Genomic DNA, 19,028 nt, shown 5'->3' with positions numbered 1-19,028 from the left:
TATATAGCAGGCTAAAGTTACTATGATTATAATTATACACAAAGTAGCTGTTTGAGAATTTAGCATCTAGAGATATTTTCATAAAATAATTAAGGATTGTTGATAAACCACATTACAATGGATACTTTGTGAATTTTCTGTGAGCAGGATTTAATAGGATTCACCTTTTCATTTGTAGAATGATCTTGAATATTTCAAGATGGTCAAAGTGTACTCAAAATAGCAACTCACATATTTCATACCTTCACAGCTGATTATTGGGTAACTGCATAACTTATATATTTAGAACTGAATCTTGACAATTATTTGGATTTCTTTGGAGGCTCCCTCCGGTCTTGAGACCTTGTCATAGTTGTTTGTAAGAATATAGTAATAATACCTGCATACAACCAAACAGTAGCTCTCAACTCTATCTTGCCAAAGAGCCATTTATTACAAGTTGACTCCTGGAGTTTTCAAAGTGCAGCTTTTAGGGTTCAGCAATTTATTTTGCTTTATTATACTTCAGAAGAATTCTGTAGCTACAGTGAGCTAACAACACATCTTGTGAGAAATGGAATGGAACTGCAGAGAAAGCATACCACAGCAAACCGAGATAGGAACTATGTCACAACAGGCCAGGTAGGAGGACCAGTGGCTGCTGACACTTCTCATTCAGGATCCAATACATCTCCTTGCTTACCTGTCTGACCCAGCATGCCTCAGCCACACATGCAAATTGTTATCATCACTGCTTTATTCATGAAACATAGTTTTAAATTATAATTCATTATCCAAAATAAGCACCCTCAATGACATTTGAGCATGCAGAGCATCTGAACATTCACATTTATGTCCTCAGAAAACAGAGCCAACGAGTTGCATTCGATATGGAAACACACACTTTCTTTTTTCAAGGCACCTAAACAGAAATAGCTGTGGCTAGCCATTTCAGGAACCAAGTCATCTGTTAAGCCTGGGCAATTGTTCATAGAGCTCTTCCACCCACCCACCCCAACCCCACCATCCACTCTGACTTCTGCATTGCTTAAACCCACTCTGTCCCTTCCACTGTCGGTCTTAATGTGTGATGTGCCTTACAAATAAAAGTTGGCTTATCTTAGTAGGATCAAAATTGGACATTGTGAAAAGAACAAGTCTCCTTGGGAATGCCAGATACACCACCCCATTCCTTTATTATGGATTAAAAAGTGCTTTCCTGGTTGTAAAAAGTGGTAAAAAGGGGAAATGGGGTCCTTGCATTCAAGGTAAACCTGCAGGATCATCTTCTAGTTTTCTTCCTATGAGTTGGATGAGACCATGGTCTTCCATAAAAGACCACAAGTGTACATGTGTACATGCAAGGTGTGCTGTCGCAAGGATTAAGAGATCTACACACAAACAAAACATATCATTTTCTTTATTTCTTAGCAAAGAGGGCAAGAGTTTTGAACAAACTGGGCATATGTGTTACCCTTTCTCTGCATGGCCTTCTTTTTAGAGTCACCATGGGACCTAACTTTGTGGGTGCTGCCTACACAGCTGCCATGCATTTGCATCAAGACTGGACAAGAATCTTGTCTCCCACCAGCTAAGTTAATTTCCAAGTATCTGTCAAGAGCAAAAAGGAAGACCCTTACCTGTCACTGTAGGCAGCTGCAGTGGCAGGGGTAGGCTGGGCGTAGCGGTAAGCAGCATAACCACCCTAAAACACAAGGAGACATGGAACTTAGGAATGCCAAGGAGCCCAACTCAGGGATGCCTGATGTGAGACCACACAAGTTACCCGAATCTAGCAATCTAAAGTGGAGGTTAATGAAAGCTTAGTATCAAAGCAGAAGTACAAAACACACCAGAGAGATAGGGGATTGAATACCAACCCCAGCTAGATATTAAAGGTTAGCAGGTGTAAGCATATTCCCAAGGGAGAAAGAACCCAGATGCCCTTTGAAGGTCATGTACCTAAGTGTTAACAGTGATTGTCTTGGGGTGGGGAGGATTATGGGGAATTATTTAAACACTCGATACTTTGCTGAACTTTCCAGATTTTCAAAACTGATTACTCTTTACCTTTACTTATTAGCTATTAACTTACATTTTATTCAGTCTTTGATTACTTCCTTTAAAATCCAATACAGGTCAAGTTAATGTCCTCATGTCTCACTTTTGCATTTATTTATTTTTAAAACCCCTTACACTGAAAGTTTATTAGTAACTTCTTACATAATGGTTGTTTAATCAGGAAAGCAACTAAATAAAACTGTCTTTAGCTTTCTGCATCTTAAATAATTATTTTAAAAAGAAATGGTAAATTCTTTAAAATTCTGTCTCTTTTGGCTAAAGATACCATACTGATTCAGATGGAGGATTTAGGGTGGAAAATATGATAAACTATTCCAATTTGTAAATAAAATCATTAAGAGAGGGAAGAATCTGAAAAAATAATTAACATTTAGTTGTATGTACCAGTAATTGCAATTGTTCAATTAAGCAGAGGACAAGCAAATGGGCATATTTGAAAGGAATTGTGTTCAGTGGAGCATTGATTATCAAACTGTGAAAATAACAGAACTTCTTGCTCAGCTGGCCACAGCGATACATCAACCACTGTAGAACTATCTCAGCACAATTAACAAACAGGATCCAGTCTCCACTGATAACACAGGGACCATTCATGTTCTAATTAGAATTTAGAGTTCCATAGTCCTCTGAGGGAAAGGTTCTCACCTCCACCGAAAAGGGGCATTCAAGACAGGCTACTGTGTCAGAGGGCACCTAATAGTGAAATCATGGGTGTGCCAGAGGGTATCTAAGTGTAGAATTGAGAGTATAGGAGTCTTTTATATTTGGCTCCATATCCTTTAGGAAAAAAACAAGTAGTAGGATAGAAGATAGATGAATGGGGAAGCTCCAAAGCTTATCTTTCAAAGTGTAGATTAAAATGCTCTCAATAATTTATTTCTACGTCCTACCACCCACAGCTAACTTTCATAGTAAATTTGGCATCATATACATAGCAATTCTACAAAGCTAGTTTATCTTTAAACAAGTTTGCCCTTTGGATCAGTCCTGGGGAAGACATATCCAAGACATCCTGACAGATAATCAGTAATAATTTGGAGCCAGTTTTTTAAGTCTCCCTTGAAAAACAATGTGAAAGGTTTTTGTTTTTTTTTAAAAAAAAAAGAGGTCTTAGCCAGACACCACCTGTGGTTCCAAACATCATGTTCTCTAATTAGGGATGGGGAAAAGTCATTAAATGTGCCAAGGAGTTGTGAAACCAAAGCACTTGTCATACGAGTGACAAGCTCAGATACAGACTGATGGGTGGAGGAAAAAATAGGTCACCAGATTTCTGGAGCCATACTTTTCATCTGCTTGTTCATCTCCTTGGCTTCCTTGATGCATCCAGAAAGACACAGGTATGCAGGTATGTATAGTACAATTAATGAGGCAGGGATGAGCTGGGCAGTGGCTAGCTGACTAGCTAGGAGGCACTAGCTACAAGCAGCTGAAAGCTTTGATTGGAGAAAAGGTGTCTCTGTGTGCCTGATTTCTGTCTTTTATGCCCAGATTTTTTTTAAAAAACAGATTGCTGCCAAGATATTTGAATCAAGTGCCATGTCCATTAATCATGATTTGGTGACTGTGAATTTGGTCCCAGCAAAGACTTTTATCAATGTCCCACTTGCAAACCCTCTTTGTTTGAACTCTGTACATCTCTCCCAACTTCTGCAGTAGTTTCATCAATGAAATTAGTTAGCAAGTTTAATTAGTGGGAATAATTGTACCAGTGCAAACAGAAGATAACTAAAATAAACCTCACTTTCTGCTAGGTCAATATTTATTGTATGAACTTAAAATGGACATGTGTACACCTGAGACCCATTCGAATAACAGATGTGCTCATCTATGCAGCTTTGAGAAGGACCCATCCTCTACATATTTGCATATGACTTGGCCATTTAGAAAATATAGGCATGTGTTTCCATGAAAGACAGGCCTAAGGGGTCAATGCCCTGACACTTTTCTTTGTTAATTAAAAATTTGTTTACAAGCATTCCCAATTCAAGACTCAAAGTAACTGTTTGCTAAACTTTGTGGAGCTAATGGGAAGATTTTTTTCCTTGTTCGGCAGTCTCCTTGCTGTCCAGTTGGCCACCCAGTGATGACGGAAATGTTCTCTATCTGTGCTGTCCAGTATGGTAGCCACTTGTCCTAAGAGACTATTAAGCACTTGAAATATGGCTGGTACACAAAATAAAATGTTAATTTATTGAATTTGAGTTCATTTGAATTTAAATGTAAATAGCCAGATGGGGCTGGTGGCTACCTGACTGGAGTCCAGGTCTATGTGATCCTTGAAGTATGTAACAAATGGGTAGAAAAGGGTGAGGTGGCCTAATAGCTACACATCTATATAAAGGAGGGCCCCCTCCAAACCCAGAATTTTTTAAATAAAAAATTGTGTGTTTATTCTTACATGTATAAACTTCAGTCACCTTCATCACCTTTGACAACCTCTCCACTTGATGCAATACACCTATTGAGGCATTATTTCCACTCCTCAAATTTTGGTCTGTTTTAGTGTTTCTGCTGGGGTTTTTTTGTTTGTTTCTCCCCTTCTTTGAGGACTTTTTCATCAGGGGAAATGGAAAAGGTGGCTTAGGGCAAGATTGGGTGAATAGGGAAGGTGGGGCACCAGGGTCATGACAGTTTGGGTCAAAAACTGCTGAACACCTATAGTGTAGGCAGGTGCACTTGTAAATTACCCATCAAGAAATGGGAAAATGCTTTGAAAGAGTCTTCAAAAAAATTCACGGAGGCCAAACACAGCTTCTCACAACACAAGCTGCTACACTGATACAGATGGGTTCCTAGAACACTCACCTAGAGGGGGAAGCCTGTACTTGAAGGGGCCCACCCTCCAGAAGATAATTCTGTTTTTTCCAGCCCCACCTCTTATATTGCATTCTTCTTGTGTTATTTGTCTTCTGTTTGAAATCCATATTAGGGGAATAACAGAGTTGTGTATTTAACTCAGTGTATGTGTGCATATACTGTAAAATAATCAAAAAAATACAAATTGCTTTAATTTGCCTGTCTAACAGGTAATTGTAATCAATTTTATTGCTCCATATTTTGCAGTTCCCTGAGCATAGCCAGAGGTTCTGCAAGCTGCTGTGGTAATGTCTGAAAAAGGAGTACTTACTTCCATTGGCTGTAACCAAACCATGTCCATGTTAAAACTGGTCCTTCCAGATCTTAGGGACAAAAATGCATTCTTGACATATAGATTTTTCCCACTCCTAAACCAAGGGAAAGGGTCAGCCAGCACAATATAGTAGTTCTACACTCCCTACTCATATTCTACATGACAAGCAGCAGCAAAATATAAATGTGACCTTACATGAAATATAAATTTTACATGGCCATCATGAATTGCTCCCTCAGCCTTGCCACCACCATGAGATGTAGCCACCTAAGATACTGGCTTGTCTGGGTCTGAAACATTTCCTATGTTTCAGAGACTCCCGGCGGTCCACTGGGGGAAGTTACTGATTAAGAATCTCTAACGATGTTCCAATAAAGCATTTTCAAAAGTGTGCTGCTGCGATACTAATAGTTTCAGGGAAAGGAAATATACCTGGACCAGATAGAATTGGGAAATGCTGAATTAGAACAAAATGAACATGGTTACTCCATTTGTGGAACTTCCTATGGCAATACTGATGAGCACTGTGATCTCCATTGCATCACAAAGTGTTGAATAGTTTCACAAGGGAAATTGCCTTGTTAACTTTAGAGCATGCTTCTGGAAGATGTTCTAATATCCAAATGGTGAATTGCTTATGAAATAGGTGAAACTCGTGTGTTCTGGTGGGACAATAAGGTGGGTGGGACTGTGTGTTTCCCTTTAGTAGAGTAGTGATGGGCTTGATCACAGATAGAGGTCCCATCCTTTCGGCAAATACTCAAGGAGCTCACTTTTTGCAAAACAGGTAAATTGGTATAATATAATTACCTCAATATTTTATTTATGAAAACAACATTTATAAGAACATTTGCAAAATGAAAACCTTAAATAAAAGTCATTACTCCCTAATTTATCTGCATTAAACATTTAGCTTTTTTTGAACTATGGCAAGTTTTCTTGAAATGTGAAAATAAAAGTTCATTTCAGGAATTTTAATTATTTTGTCCTCTCTTACATTCAAGTACCCCTTTTTTCATAGTGGAGTTCTTATTAAAATGATTAATTTTCACAGTAAAAATGCACTCTCTTAATTGACTTAATACCAAATAAAAATGATAATTGCAGGTTATGGGGAAACCCATGTAATAAAACTCCCACTGATCATCCTAGTATTTTATTCTCTCATTTTAATTGACAGTTTTAATGTTGGCATTAGACCAGATTTGAAGACTCAACCAACTACACTGCAACGAAGGTGTGGCTCCTTTTCTTCTTGCAAATTTGTTCATTTGGGGGTTGCCTCAAGAGTGAGAAGTAGGTTGGGAAGCTATAGCAATAGGCGTAATAAATTTATAAGAACAGATGTATAAGAATCTACAATGAAGCCAGGAAAAGATATATTAGCTATGTTGACCCTCAATGCTAGATGCATAAAAGTTTTTTTTTTAATTAAACTCTCCAGTTGACTCCTAGAGCCAACCACACTTTTTCTTAGGCAGTTGGTTCAGTGAAACCCTAGAATTCTTTTTCACTAAATTTATTTTAATTGAGTCCCGATGCATTTTAAGAAATTTACAGCCAAGCCAGATACCTATTTTGATGCACTCATGATCTAGCAAAGAGGGGGGATTTGAGGATGATCATCTCTATTCTAGAAGAATTCACATCAAAACTGGAAAATTCAGTTAAGTCTTTCCTTTTTCTATGTTAGAGAACACCTCCCTCCCTGGAATGCTCTTGTTAGTAGGATTTCATAGCAAACCCACAACCAGAGTGATGAGTTTTTCCACCAGTCAAGATTTCATACCTGCAGCAATTTATTGCCATACACAGGCTCTTGATACACTACTCTATAAGGAAACAGAAATGTAATGTTTTCAATGCAAAAATGAAATAAATAAAAGAAAATGCATAAGTCAGACATAAATTCCAGAGCAATTCATTTACAAGCTTGCTTCTCTTCACTAAGACCTGGAGTAACCCACCCAACCAGAAGAGGAACCAGGCATTGCCAAACAATCTCAGTTACAAATTTCTGTAATTGAGAGCATCAGGAAAGGGGAGATGGGATCAAATACAGACACTAATTGGTGTTATAACCTGTGTTTCATTTTAAAGGAGGAAAAAAGATACATTCATGGCTTCTTACTTTTCCAAGCATATCTGCAATGGTTCAAGCTAACCATTTCGAGAGTTCTCTCTTGAACTCATGATTGGAATTCTCCAGAATACTTGAGGATTTAACTTCGGTGTCTAATTATCGAGGCAGTTAGGATGAGAGCACAGTAGCAACCATAACTGTATCAACACCTGTGTTTTTTAAATTTAATCTCAACTAACAGAAAGCACAATTTTATTTTATGAATTAATGAAGTACATGGAAGTTATCAAATAGGTATGAGTAGAAAAATTATGTGTGTGTGCATGCACATATGGGTACAGAAAAGCTGCTGTTAATCATTAACATGTCATCACTTCATTCAAGTTAACACTGACAAGATCTCAAAAGAACCCAGGGTTGGACTTGGAGGCAATATGTGGATGTGAGAGTGATCAGTGGGTGAGGCTGATCTTTTATGTGAGTGGTTCTAGTTTGAAGTGAAATATCAAGTTCTAGGGCAGACCTCAGGTAGACATTTGTGTTGCGACTGTTCCAGGCCAGACAGGTTCATGGAATTTGGGCAGATGGAAGAATATTCGCAGAGCTGTTGGGACGTCTGACATGACTTTATTCGAGGGTGGGTGATCCATGCATGATGCAAGCTGTGTGTCCCCCTGCATGCCCCCTGGGTGGTGTCACACTGCATGTCATCTGTACCCCAGCAAAGACTTTTATCAATGCCCCACTTGCAATGTCCCACAGCAGGGAGCCCCTACCCTCTTAAATACTAGAAGACAAAGCCAGCAGGATGCCAATAGATATTATGCAGCAGAGTTTCATACTATGCATACGAGCCCACTCAAGGCTATGGGAACAGTTTATCAGACCCAGTCTCAAGGCAATGAAAACACTACTTATCTGGCCCATTCTTAAAGTTATGGGAAACTGCTTCCCTTAGTTGCCCAGACTTCTGGGTGAGGAAACCAGAGCACCTCAGTTTACACTACAACATTTTAAGAGATTTAGAGACCTATAAAGGTATGTAATATATATATAGTATTTACTTTTTTATTATGTAGTCTGGCTTTCCTTTCTGATTTAGTTTTACTTAACCTTCCTCTTTAAGTTAAAATGTAAAAATTCTAGTTCTCTCTTTGTTACCCTCCCTATCCCTCTCCCTCTTTCTTGTTCTCCCTCCCTCCCTGCTCCTAGTTCTCATCGATTGTGTATTTGAATGTTTCAAGTATAGATATAATTTCCCAGTGGCCTGACACCCCATTACACTCTCCATTGTTCTTTTACTTTTTACCATTCTCCTCTCCTTTCTTTCCTAGCCTTTATCAAAGTTTGTTCCAGGACAGCAACAATGTCATCTGTCGGCTCAGGATTTGAATTCTGTAGCCAGACCATGTGGGCTTAAACCCTAATGTCAGTGAAGATTTCTGGACAAATGATATTACCTACTTTCTAAAAAAAGTCTCCTGTTCTGAAAAAATTAAGTGGAGGTGATAGGTAATGAGATTCTTGCCTTCTAGAGCTGTGGTGAAGAGATGAGGTAAAGGCTGAGGTCCTGTCTCTCACACAGTAGATGCTTAACCTCCTGATGGGCAGTTACCTTCCTGTGGTAACCGACCAACCTGGTGCTGAGCCTCAGTGGCTCACACTGAAACAGGGTCTCTGAAATAATGACATAGGGTTTTTATTTGGAGGATTTCTGGTTTTCAGCCTATGTGGTCCCAAAGCTACTGACATTGCTTCCCATGCTCAACCATCGGTGAAATGAGGACGCCTCTTTGTTTTAAGATCCATGGACAACAGAGTGACATGTATTCAGAAATAACTGTATTTAGTCATGGTGTCAACCAGAAACTTGTTATGGCAGAATTCAGGAATGATGTAAAAATGCACTGGAATCTCATTGACACATATTTCCTGGGCAGTCCCAAGGTTGCATTGTCTGTTAGACAGCTTGGGGCTCTCCAAGTTCAAGGGAACATGGTTAACATTTATAACATCTGCCAGTTCCCTCTCTCACTCTTTGTCTTTTCTTCTCTTATCCTCATTGCCCAGACCTCTACTTCACTGTCTTAATCCACTTTCTACTGATAGTTTGTTGATTGTTTTTTGGTAGGTTTGCTGTCATTTCCTGCTTTCCATTTTTATAGTTATCCTTTGATCAAATGCCCTATCCTTTTATATCTCTCTGAGTGGGTTAAGATAAGAGTCTTGGCTAAGTTCAGTCAAGCAACACTTGTTTTCAGCTCCCTGATCAATTCTGGCCTCATGAGATCTATAGCTTCACCCCTAAGTGTAACAAATTGCTTTGTAGGTCCAGGAAACTCAGTCTTTGAACTTTACTTTCAAACAGTTGTCATACCCATATATCACCTCTACTATAATTTATTTTTTCTTTAACTTCACCCACTTTTTAACTTAAAATAATAATTTGCTTAAATGTCCACCACTAAGTGGTAACACTGAACTAGTACATTTTATCTGCTAGCTATGTAGTAAATTTTATCTGCTATCTGCTAAACTACATCCCCACCTTATGATATAAATGTGCACATGTGTGCATGTAGAGGGGCAGAGGTATATCCCCATATGGAAATGAGCCAGATATGACCTTTTCTACCCTCTTTTCTGACTCAGAACCCTCTATGTCCTGTCTGAGGAGTATCATCCATACTGGGCCTGAACATGTCCTTTGTGGAGAGAGGCAGCGTTTCTCCTGCACAGCTGGGCTCCTGAGTGGAATGCTTTTTCTTTGCTCTCAGCCTAAACAAACTTGCCTGCCTTTGAGCTTAGTTTCTGGCTCACAGCATCTCCTAACAAGTCTACCCTTTCCAGCAATTTCAGAGTGTCTATGAACATCTCTCCCTCTCTCCTTGATCTTCTCTGCTCTATAAAGGTTAAGAAGGAGCTAATTCTAGGTAGGAGATGTAGCTTGCCAGTTGCAGGGCCTTTTAAATCAGAAATGCCCGAGGGCTCCCAAGCACATCAGGTGGGAGGGATGGAAAGACCTTGGACAACAAAGAGGAGAAAGGGCAGTAGAGAGTGGGGTGCACAGAAAAGGGCAGTTGTTCTAGTGAATGTGCTGTTATCCTTGTTGTTGAGTTGCTCCCATAGGCTGTCAATACTGAGAACACCTGAGTAGGAAGAATTGGAGAGTAGACTTCTCTTAACTCCTTAAAAGTAATCAAAGCTAAAAGCTTACTCCTCCATCCAATTAAGTTAAAAAATAACTGGTTTAAACCTATGAGAAGTTAGTAAAGAGTCTAACACATATCCCAGGACCTCTCAGGATTGCCTTAAGTTATTCATTATGCATTATTTCTAATGAGATTGAAGGAGTAAGCCAGAAACTTTCTTTAAATAGAATAGAACCTCACATGCTTTTCTAACCTCTTTAATTATCATTTCTTTAAGAAATGGACCTCTGGGGATGAGTCTACTCATCAGAACATACCAGTATTTCAAGGGAGGATGGGGCAGCAGCTTGAAAAAGCACATTCAAAATTACTTCTAGCCACAGTGAATCCTGCTCCATAAATTCTAAAGAGCAGGAAATATTCACATTTTTCTTGCCCTTAAATCAACTTAAGGCCATCTACAAATCCTTGTTTTGCTGCCGCAGTGGGGTGGTCCAGTTCATCACTGTCGCCTAGATGCATACACCACCCAGCAGCAATGTTCCAAAATTGCCATCTTATATGGAACAAAAAATTCAGGAAGGTCTGCAAGATCTGAACTACCTTCTGGAAAGAGGACAGAAAAATATGCTAGGCAAACAAAACTTCAAGTTCATTTTTAAGCTAGTTTTTCCATCATCTAATTGCCTATTTGGATCTGTCCCCCTAAAAAATCTATCATTATAATGTGAACAGCAGAAAAATTGATAAATGTTTGGCTACAAGGTGGCTTGAAAAGTGCAAGAGGGGGTTTTCTAAACCTAGAAACCAGGAAACTCAGGACTTGAAGTTACTGAAATAACTCCCTTCATCTAAACCTCACCCAGTTATTGCAGGGGATTTAAATTTACCACTGGGCCTGGTGTGCTTTCTCAAATATAAATTTGTGGGAAACAAAAGCTCTTAAATGGACCAAAAGCACAAAGGGAACTTTTTTGGAGCTTTCCTTTCTGAATGGAATTTCTCTTTCTACCTTAGTGAGAATGTTGGCATATTTTCTTTCTTCTGAATCCCTCTGCTCTTTCTATTTGCCTTGTTCTTGGGGATTTTCACTTATCCTAATCAATACAGACATACTCTATTAATTACTCTAACTAGTCATTCTATTTCTTTGTGAAATCTTACAGCCTGTGCCTTCAGGCAGCTTCTATTTTCTGCTATCCAAAGATCTATGGGACAATGGAAAGATGCCAATTTGAAACCTCCATAGAATAGCTCAAATTAATATTCAATCAATTATTGTCATTTTAGAAATAATCCAATAAATTTTAGTCATTTTCAGAGAGGTGAACACTCAATAAATAATACCATATTATAATGTTCGTTTTTAGCTAGGCTTACATAACATCTACATTTCCCCTCCTTGGACTGGTTTTGCTAAAGATGGTTTTCTTTTTGGTGGATTTTTAAAAAATGTCTCCATACCTTCTCCACTCCCCTCCATTTCCCAAATTAAAAGAAAAAAGCCCGAAGCTTGGGTTATGCTAACTAGAGTCCCTCCATGTACCTACTCTACCCAGAGGCTAAACGGTGGGAGGGTGTAGTAGACTGAGGTTTGGGTCCACCGAGTATGGAAGATGTCGCTGAGGTGCAGCCTGCTCAGCCTCAGCCTCCTCCTCTATTTAAAATGGAAAAAAAAGGATGTGAGAAGGAGTCAATTAAGCTACACAGAAAAGTTGGTGGTTCACTGGGTAAATAAAGGACATGCAGATCATTCATTAGTTTTATTATGAAAAAAGCTAACCCACAGATTATAATAAATGTACTTGATGCAATAATAATAGAACTCAACTAAGTTCATCACTGATAGAGATTAATATGATGTCTCAAAATTGTAATTATTTAAAATTCAAAGGGAAGAAATTTAAATAGCCAGTGTCTTTCCCATTTTCTAGTAAATGACATCAATTTGATCAGAAATATCATTTTATTTTTCTTTGTTATCTAGTCTATTAAACAAGTATGATTCCAGAAATATTATTTGAGGTCATTTGTAATAATAAAGTATATAATTTAGAAAATACCCCAAATCTTGCCAATTTATTTTAAATTGTGTTATTCCAAGTCATTTTTGTAATATTGCTGCTAATATCATAATGTGAGAAACTAACTTACTTTTAGGTGAACTTAAGTGAGTTTAAATATGGTTCCCTTAATGAGAGATATCCTATTCTTTTCTGAAAGTGAAAAGCTTAATAAAGTGGTACCATTTAACAAACAGTTCTAGGGAAATGAAGAAATAAGGGGTTGAAGAAAATAAGGGCTTAGTGCTCAGGTTGGCATATTTTTTTAATAAGAAAAGATGTTTCTTACTAATATCATCCATGATTGGTGGGGGGAGGAAAAGAGAGAGAGGGAGACAGGGATACAGAGAGAGACAGGAAGGGAGAGGAAGAGAGCAGGAGAGAAAGAGAGAGAGGAAGAGAAACAAACAAAGCGAGACAGAGAGAAAAGGAGAGGGAATATTTTTCTAGGGCTTTGGGATAAACAATTAAATAGATTTATAAGAAAACATTGAAAACATCAGCCATGAAAATATCTTTTAACCCTCTGCAGCTGGTAACTACAGCTATTATCCTAAATATTAAACTGAAAACACACAGACCATACTGAGAACTTCAGAGAGAATTTCTTTTTGCAGGAGGATCTTAATTTGATTTGAGAGAAATGCCATCTTTGGGGGTAGAGCATTTGCATTTATTCTGAACTTGATGAAGGAGATCATTCCACTCAACAGCATGTGAAGCTATCGTGAGCAGAAATCCTGCTGCCCTGTGAGTCTCCTGGACTCTCCCACAGACCAGGAGGAGGAAATGGATAACACCGAGTAGTAGAGAGATTCTCAGCAAACTTGTAAAAAGAATGACTCTGGGAGGAAACGAGGATGTCATGCGCGTTAATGAATACTTACATAAATGTCTGCACCATAAAATCCATCCTGGTAAACAACACTGCAAGGGTGCACACACAAAGAGAAACATCCATATTAGTGCATTTCCCCATGCAGACACACCAACCCCTGCACTGGTGAAGTTAGTCTGGTCACAAGGTCCAAAACACAGGAACCAAGGAGAGTTTCCACATTGGTTAAGGAGGTTGGAAACAACAGTAGTTAATTGGGCCAAAAAAATTAGGCTGGGGTTCGGTGCTGGCCCAGAATGCAGATGCTGGGTATCAGACTTCCCTCCCCTTCAGGAGGGGTGTAGAAATGCAAACAGGATTGAAGTTTATTTTAAATGGCCTAGACAGGTAGGAGAGTTAGAGTTCGCATTCAGTCGAACCACACAGTCCCCTCTGCCCTGGGGAAAAATCATCTGCTTAAAATATATGATTGGTAAGGGTAGGAGCACAGATTGTCACATTTTCAATATTGGTTATAGCCAAATGGCCTTAGGGAAGTTGTACAACACAAACGATTTCAGAAATGTTCTGTATTTTTTCACATTGCAGTATCATATTTGATACTTCCCTGCACCACTATTTCAGGGTAAATGTAGGAGAACATCTCTAATTATAACACATGTGTGCATGTGTGTTACAAACATGTGCACATTTTGTGCATGTATATGGGTATAAATGTATATGTGTGTGCGCAGAAATATGTCTTGTGTTCATGCATGCTCATGAATGCATGCATGCGAGTATATTGTGTACCATGAGCATGTACATACATGTATTGTGTGTACCATGTGTATAGTAGTGTGTTTGCATACCTACATGTTCATATGTGCATATTTGTACAAATGTGTGCATGCATATTTCTGTGTGTATATTCGCATAATCACACCCAGACTAAGCAAAGCCCTACATTATGACTGAACAAGCCTGGTTTTGCTGCATGTCTCTGATCACTGTCTATATAGTTATTCTAGAGAGAGAGGACTGACTTCACAGGAGGAGGAGAAGAAGAGATCCTGGAATTCTCCAGAAATGTTCTGGTATACCTTGAGTGAAACAGTCAGGAATAAAAGCTCACAGCTACAACATCATGGGAAACTGATTTAAAATTCCTAAGTATTAAAATGGGCTTAATGAGGATTATATGCAGCCTGTACACCCCAGTCTTCTGTGAGGGTCACAGGATATCTTGAATATAAAAGTGTGTGTTCTACATGCATGTTTTTGAAAAAATGGAAGTAGTTGTAATTAATAACCTTTCCTAATATTTCCCTATGGTGTTCATAGATGATTTATGATCCTGGCAAAGGACCAGTGAGCCCCACTGTTGAATGGAGCTGTGGTTTTAATAGAAGAACGATTTTGATTACCAAAGGACTGCAGCAGGTTTCAGTAGCAGACTATACCCACATATAAGCCAAGCATATAAAGCCAAGGGAAGGTGCGTCACAACACACACACACACACACACACACATGCACATACACACAGCAGTGACACTGGTTTGCTGGAGAACACTATAGTGTGCTTCTCAGAGCTTTCAAAGTTGATTGGCAAAACCCCAAGTACCGTTATCCTTAAAGAGGTGTCAGGGATTATACACACTAAGGAGATTGGTAGGAATCGCTTCCAGCTCTTTTCATTTTGATCAAAAGGGCTACAGTTCACGAGAGCACTTGTCAAACAGTGTAAAACCCTAATCCCAGATACTGAGGTGTGTGGCATCCTGAACTAGGCTTTGAATTCTCTTTCAAGATTTCCAACATAAAATGATAGTATCTGTTGGGGGTCAGAAGGCAGGACCAGCCTCTGCTGACAGGACTCAGTACAAATCTGATGTAACAGTGGAGAGCAACCACTATTTAGTTGGGCCCAGAACCACAGAGTTGGTCATTTAGCCATATCAAAACAACTTCCAGCCCATTCTTTCATGCTATCATGTCTTTGCACATGCTAGTCTTTGTGCTGAGAATGGCTTTTCTGCCAAAGTCCTCACCAAAAGCAGATCACCACTCAAGAGCAAAGTTAGATGAAAACAACACAGGCATCTGGATCAAATTCAGCTTCACCAATCAAGAGTTGTGTGCTCTTAGACTAATTATGAAGCTATGTGAGCCTCATTGACTAATCTGTAAAATGGGGATAGAGGTAAGCGCCCGCCTCAAGGGAAGAGTAAGAGAGATAGGGCTGTGAAGTAATGAGCAATGGGCTTGACATCATAGCTCTAGCTGAATGTCACCATTACTCTGACCTTTACCCAATGCCCACCCAAATCGGAGTTATTTCTCCGTCCTGTAATTGCCAACATCAACATTTTGATCCTCACTTGGTCAGTGTTAAAGGTATTTGTGTATGGGACTCATTTCCCACTGAAGTTGCACCTAATGGGCTTACTCAATGTTCTATCCTGCTTATATCTAACTCATTGCTTTCTACCCGGAAGATGTAAAATAAATATCTATTGACTGAATATTGCCCATATTTTATAGGAGGGGTGACAGATGATAACATGAAGTAATCAGTTTACTTATCAACTCCGGGTAGGATTAAGTAGAGGATTAAGAAGAAGCAGCCTGCAGTCTCAAGTTGGTTTCTGACCTGCTTATTCAGTATCAGTGACTATTGCCAGTGGAGGAGAGGAAGTTAAATGAGATTCAAAAACTCATTTGAATGAGATCCTGGATCCTGCCCTGGCTGGTGTAGCTCCATGGATTGAGTGTGGGCTGTGAACCAAAGGGTCACCAGTTCTATTCCCAGTAAGGGCACATGCCTAGGTTATGGGCCAGGTTCCTAGTAGGGGGCCATGTGAGAGGCAACTACACATTGATGTTTCTCTCCCTCCCTTTCTCCCTTTCTTTCCCTCTCTTTAAAAATAAATAAATAAAACCTTTAAAAAAAACCCGAACTGGATCCTGGTTTAGGAGACCAGAGCAAGAGGTGAGATAAAATGTGATCCAGGTAGGATCAAAATATTAAAATTTAACCAAATATTAATGTGTTCAAACATGGGGAACAATGCTCTTTTCTAAATATTTGTAAAGGGAACCCAGTCTGTGTCTGCTCTTACCTTGGAGGTCTGCAGGTTTGTTCTAGAACTCCGCAATTAAACAAGTGTCACAATAAAGCAAGTTGTGATCATTTGGCTGGTGAAGGGTTTAGCCCTCAATTTCTAAAAAATGCAACATACACGAAGCACAATAAAGGGAGCCACAATAAAACAAGGTCTCTCTGTGATGGAGAGAAGAGCTGAGGCTAGACCTTGAGGTCTGTTCCAGTGAGCATACAGTGTAGACCAGGAGTGACTGGAGCTGAGCTCTGGCTGGGAAAGTGGTCCCTTCTTTCACCAGGATAAGTCCCTGGGCACTGGGGCAAGCAGTGAACTTCCATGTCAAGCCTGTTTGTACTAATAGCTCCCAGTGTGGCAAGAACAGGCCCTAGTGTTTGTTCAACATGGCAACCTCATTGCCATGCTTTGCCCTCCAATGTGGGCCACAGAAAGCTACTTTGGGACTCTGACTGACATCCCACATTTATGAGGCAGAAAAACAAAGAGAAAATGTGATCTCACATCCTCATTTTGATAAGCTCAAACAGACTATATTTCTGCTATAGAAATGCTTACTATATTCCAACCACTATACCAAAGCACAGAGAGTCTACTCGCTACACCTGAACTAGGGAAGCTTACTGGGTACTCAGTCACAAAGCCATGTGCATAAATGTTGAATGGCAGCCTTGATGGGTGCTGAGGAGGAGAGGGATAATGACACTTTGAACAAGAAATGGAAGGATGAAGGCTAGCAACAGAGGCAAGGGAACTGGAGGAAACACCTCAGAAATCTCAAAACCTTAGCCAGGTAGAAAGTAGGAAGAGCAGCCCAGCCACAGGGAACAGCCTATGCAAGGCTGTAGGAAGGGCATCTTTCAGCTTTGGGAGGCTCTGAAGGAAGTTGTGGCTACACTCCAAAAGGAAATAAAAAATTCTAACTGCTATTGTAAACCACACCATGTATGAATTTCTTTTTCTCACCGAGTGCAACACCTGTGTGTTTTGGAGAGAAATGAATGAGAGGCTGAGTGATCTACCTTCATGATAACTGTAAAAAATGAGGAACCAACATAGTTGTCCTCATTGGCAGTGTGAAATAAAGCCACTTTGGGAGGCTGTCAGTTTCGCCAAAATGCTGTGTGTGTGTGTTTGGGTGTGTGTGTGTGCCCTTTAAGCTACAAGTAATAGCACAAGTACAAATACTATTATTCTCTACATTAACTGAGGGATGACTAGGTGTCAGTCCCTAATCCAAGCATGTTGTGCTCATTATCCTACTTAATCCTCAAAGTACTTTTTCAAGATGGACAATGTTATTGTCACCTTTTTAAGTATAAAGAAATGGAAAAGGAGAGAGCTAGGTAGTAACTAAGCTGGGATTCTAGCCCAGGTAGGCTTGGCTTTGGAGCACCAACTTTTATCAGCTCTGGCAGGCAGCAGTGGTCAAACCTCAGCATGCTGCTGAACCACCTGGGGGGCTTGTTCAAACACAGATGGCTGGGCCTCACACCCAGGCCAGAGGCACTGAATCAATAGAGCTGATGAGGGGGTTAAGGATTTGCATTTTTAACAAGTAACAGGTGATGCCTCCACTAGTCCGAGAACTAATAGGCTCATTGCTCTCTAAAACACCATCCTCCACATGTTCTTGTTTGCCACAGCACTGAAGGTCAGCTTTCTAGGTCCTATTCTACATGGAAGCTGGTTATAGAAAAGCTCTGACAAAGTCTCATACTGGTTTCCATGACTATATCTAAACATTTCTTTTTGAAGCACTATGAAACAGGTGCAACAAATTTGTAGTGAAAGGAGGACAGGGGTCAATCTTTAGTATGCATCTATAGATAAATGAACCATGGCTCAGTCACAAGAGAAAGGAGTTGCCATCATGCATTGAACAGGTGCAGTCAATTTTATTGCAAAGACGGTCTGTCTAGCCATGCAAAGGTAATTGTATTGCTTGTCAATCACTTGGGGACTGCAATATGCTTTTGCAAGAACATAATGCAAATGCACATCTCATTTTCTTAGAAAAGTAATAACAGTGGTTAAATATTTGGAATGAATGCAAGCAGGGAATGACTGCACTATAGCAAATTAGTTTATTTTTTTTAAAAAGGAAGGAAAGAATAAGATGCCCAAAGTACATGATGTGTTTGTGTAACATAATATAGTCTAACCATAAACATATTTTTGAAGGAAAGGTTATTTAAAACTACTCTACATACTTCCCTTCCAAGTGGAAATAAATTAAAATTTTAATGTATTCAAATCTAGCTGTTTTAAAGTTGATATCAGGTAGGTCCATGAACTTCCTGGCATCATTTGCATAGAATTGTGTGTGTGGTGTGGGTGTGTGCACATGTATATGCACACAGATATTTTCCAAGGGAAAATGCATAGTTTTAATTAGATTATCAAAGGCATTTATGACACCCTACTCACCTCCCCTAATTTAAGCAGCACTGATTTATGGTGTCTGTCCATAAATGCACTCAATTAAGAGAATTTTTTTAATTTTAAGAGGTTACATTTTAAAACTTCCTGGGCAACTGATTAAGAATTGACTCCAAAACCAAAGAGCTAGAGAGAATCCTGGAAAGTATTTGAGAC

The 19,028-nt window shown here is 39.4% G+C and overlaps 1 protein-coding gene across 12 annotated transcripts in view; it reads right to left on the bottom strand.

Annotated features, from left to right (window-relative positions):
* RBFOX1 (RNA binding fox-1 homolog 1) overlaps window positions 1-19,028 on the bottom strand; it is a 1,495,983-nt gene that overhangs the window by 33,623 nt on the left and 1,443,332 nt on the right. For 8 of the 12 annotated variants that reach the window (XM_037029876.1, XM_037029877.1, XM_037029873.1 and 5 more), the window contains 2 exons: window positions 6,984-7,026; window positions 1,620-1,684 (listed from right to left, as the gene is read on the bottom strand). In XM_037029876.1, coding sequence (XP_036885771.1) covers window positions 1,620-1,684; window positions 6,984-7,026 — 108 coding nt within the window. Of the gene's footprint in view, window positions 1-1,619; window positions 1,685-6,983; window positions 7,027-13,379; window positions 13,420-19,028 lie in introns of those variants that run through there. The other 4 variants (XM_037029874.1, XM_037029871.1, XM_037029879.1 and 1 more) reach the window with 2 other exon arrangements.

The sequence above is a fragment of the Sturnira hondurensis genome, unplaced genomic scaffold (assembly GCF_014824575.4).
Source record: "Sturnira hondurensis isolate 20B ecotype Veracruz unplaced genomic scaffold, ASM1482457v3 Scaffold0020579, whole genome shotgun sequence".
Classification (NCBI taxonomy): Eukaryota; Metazoa; Chordata; class Mammalia; order Chiroptera; family Phyllostomidae; genus Sturnira; species Sturnira hondurensis.
Note: the sequence above shows the minus strand (reverse complement) of the source record. Positions and strands in the feature narration are given on the sequence as shown.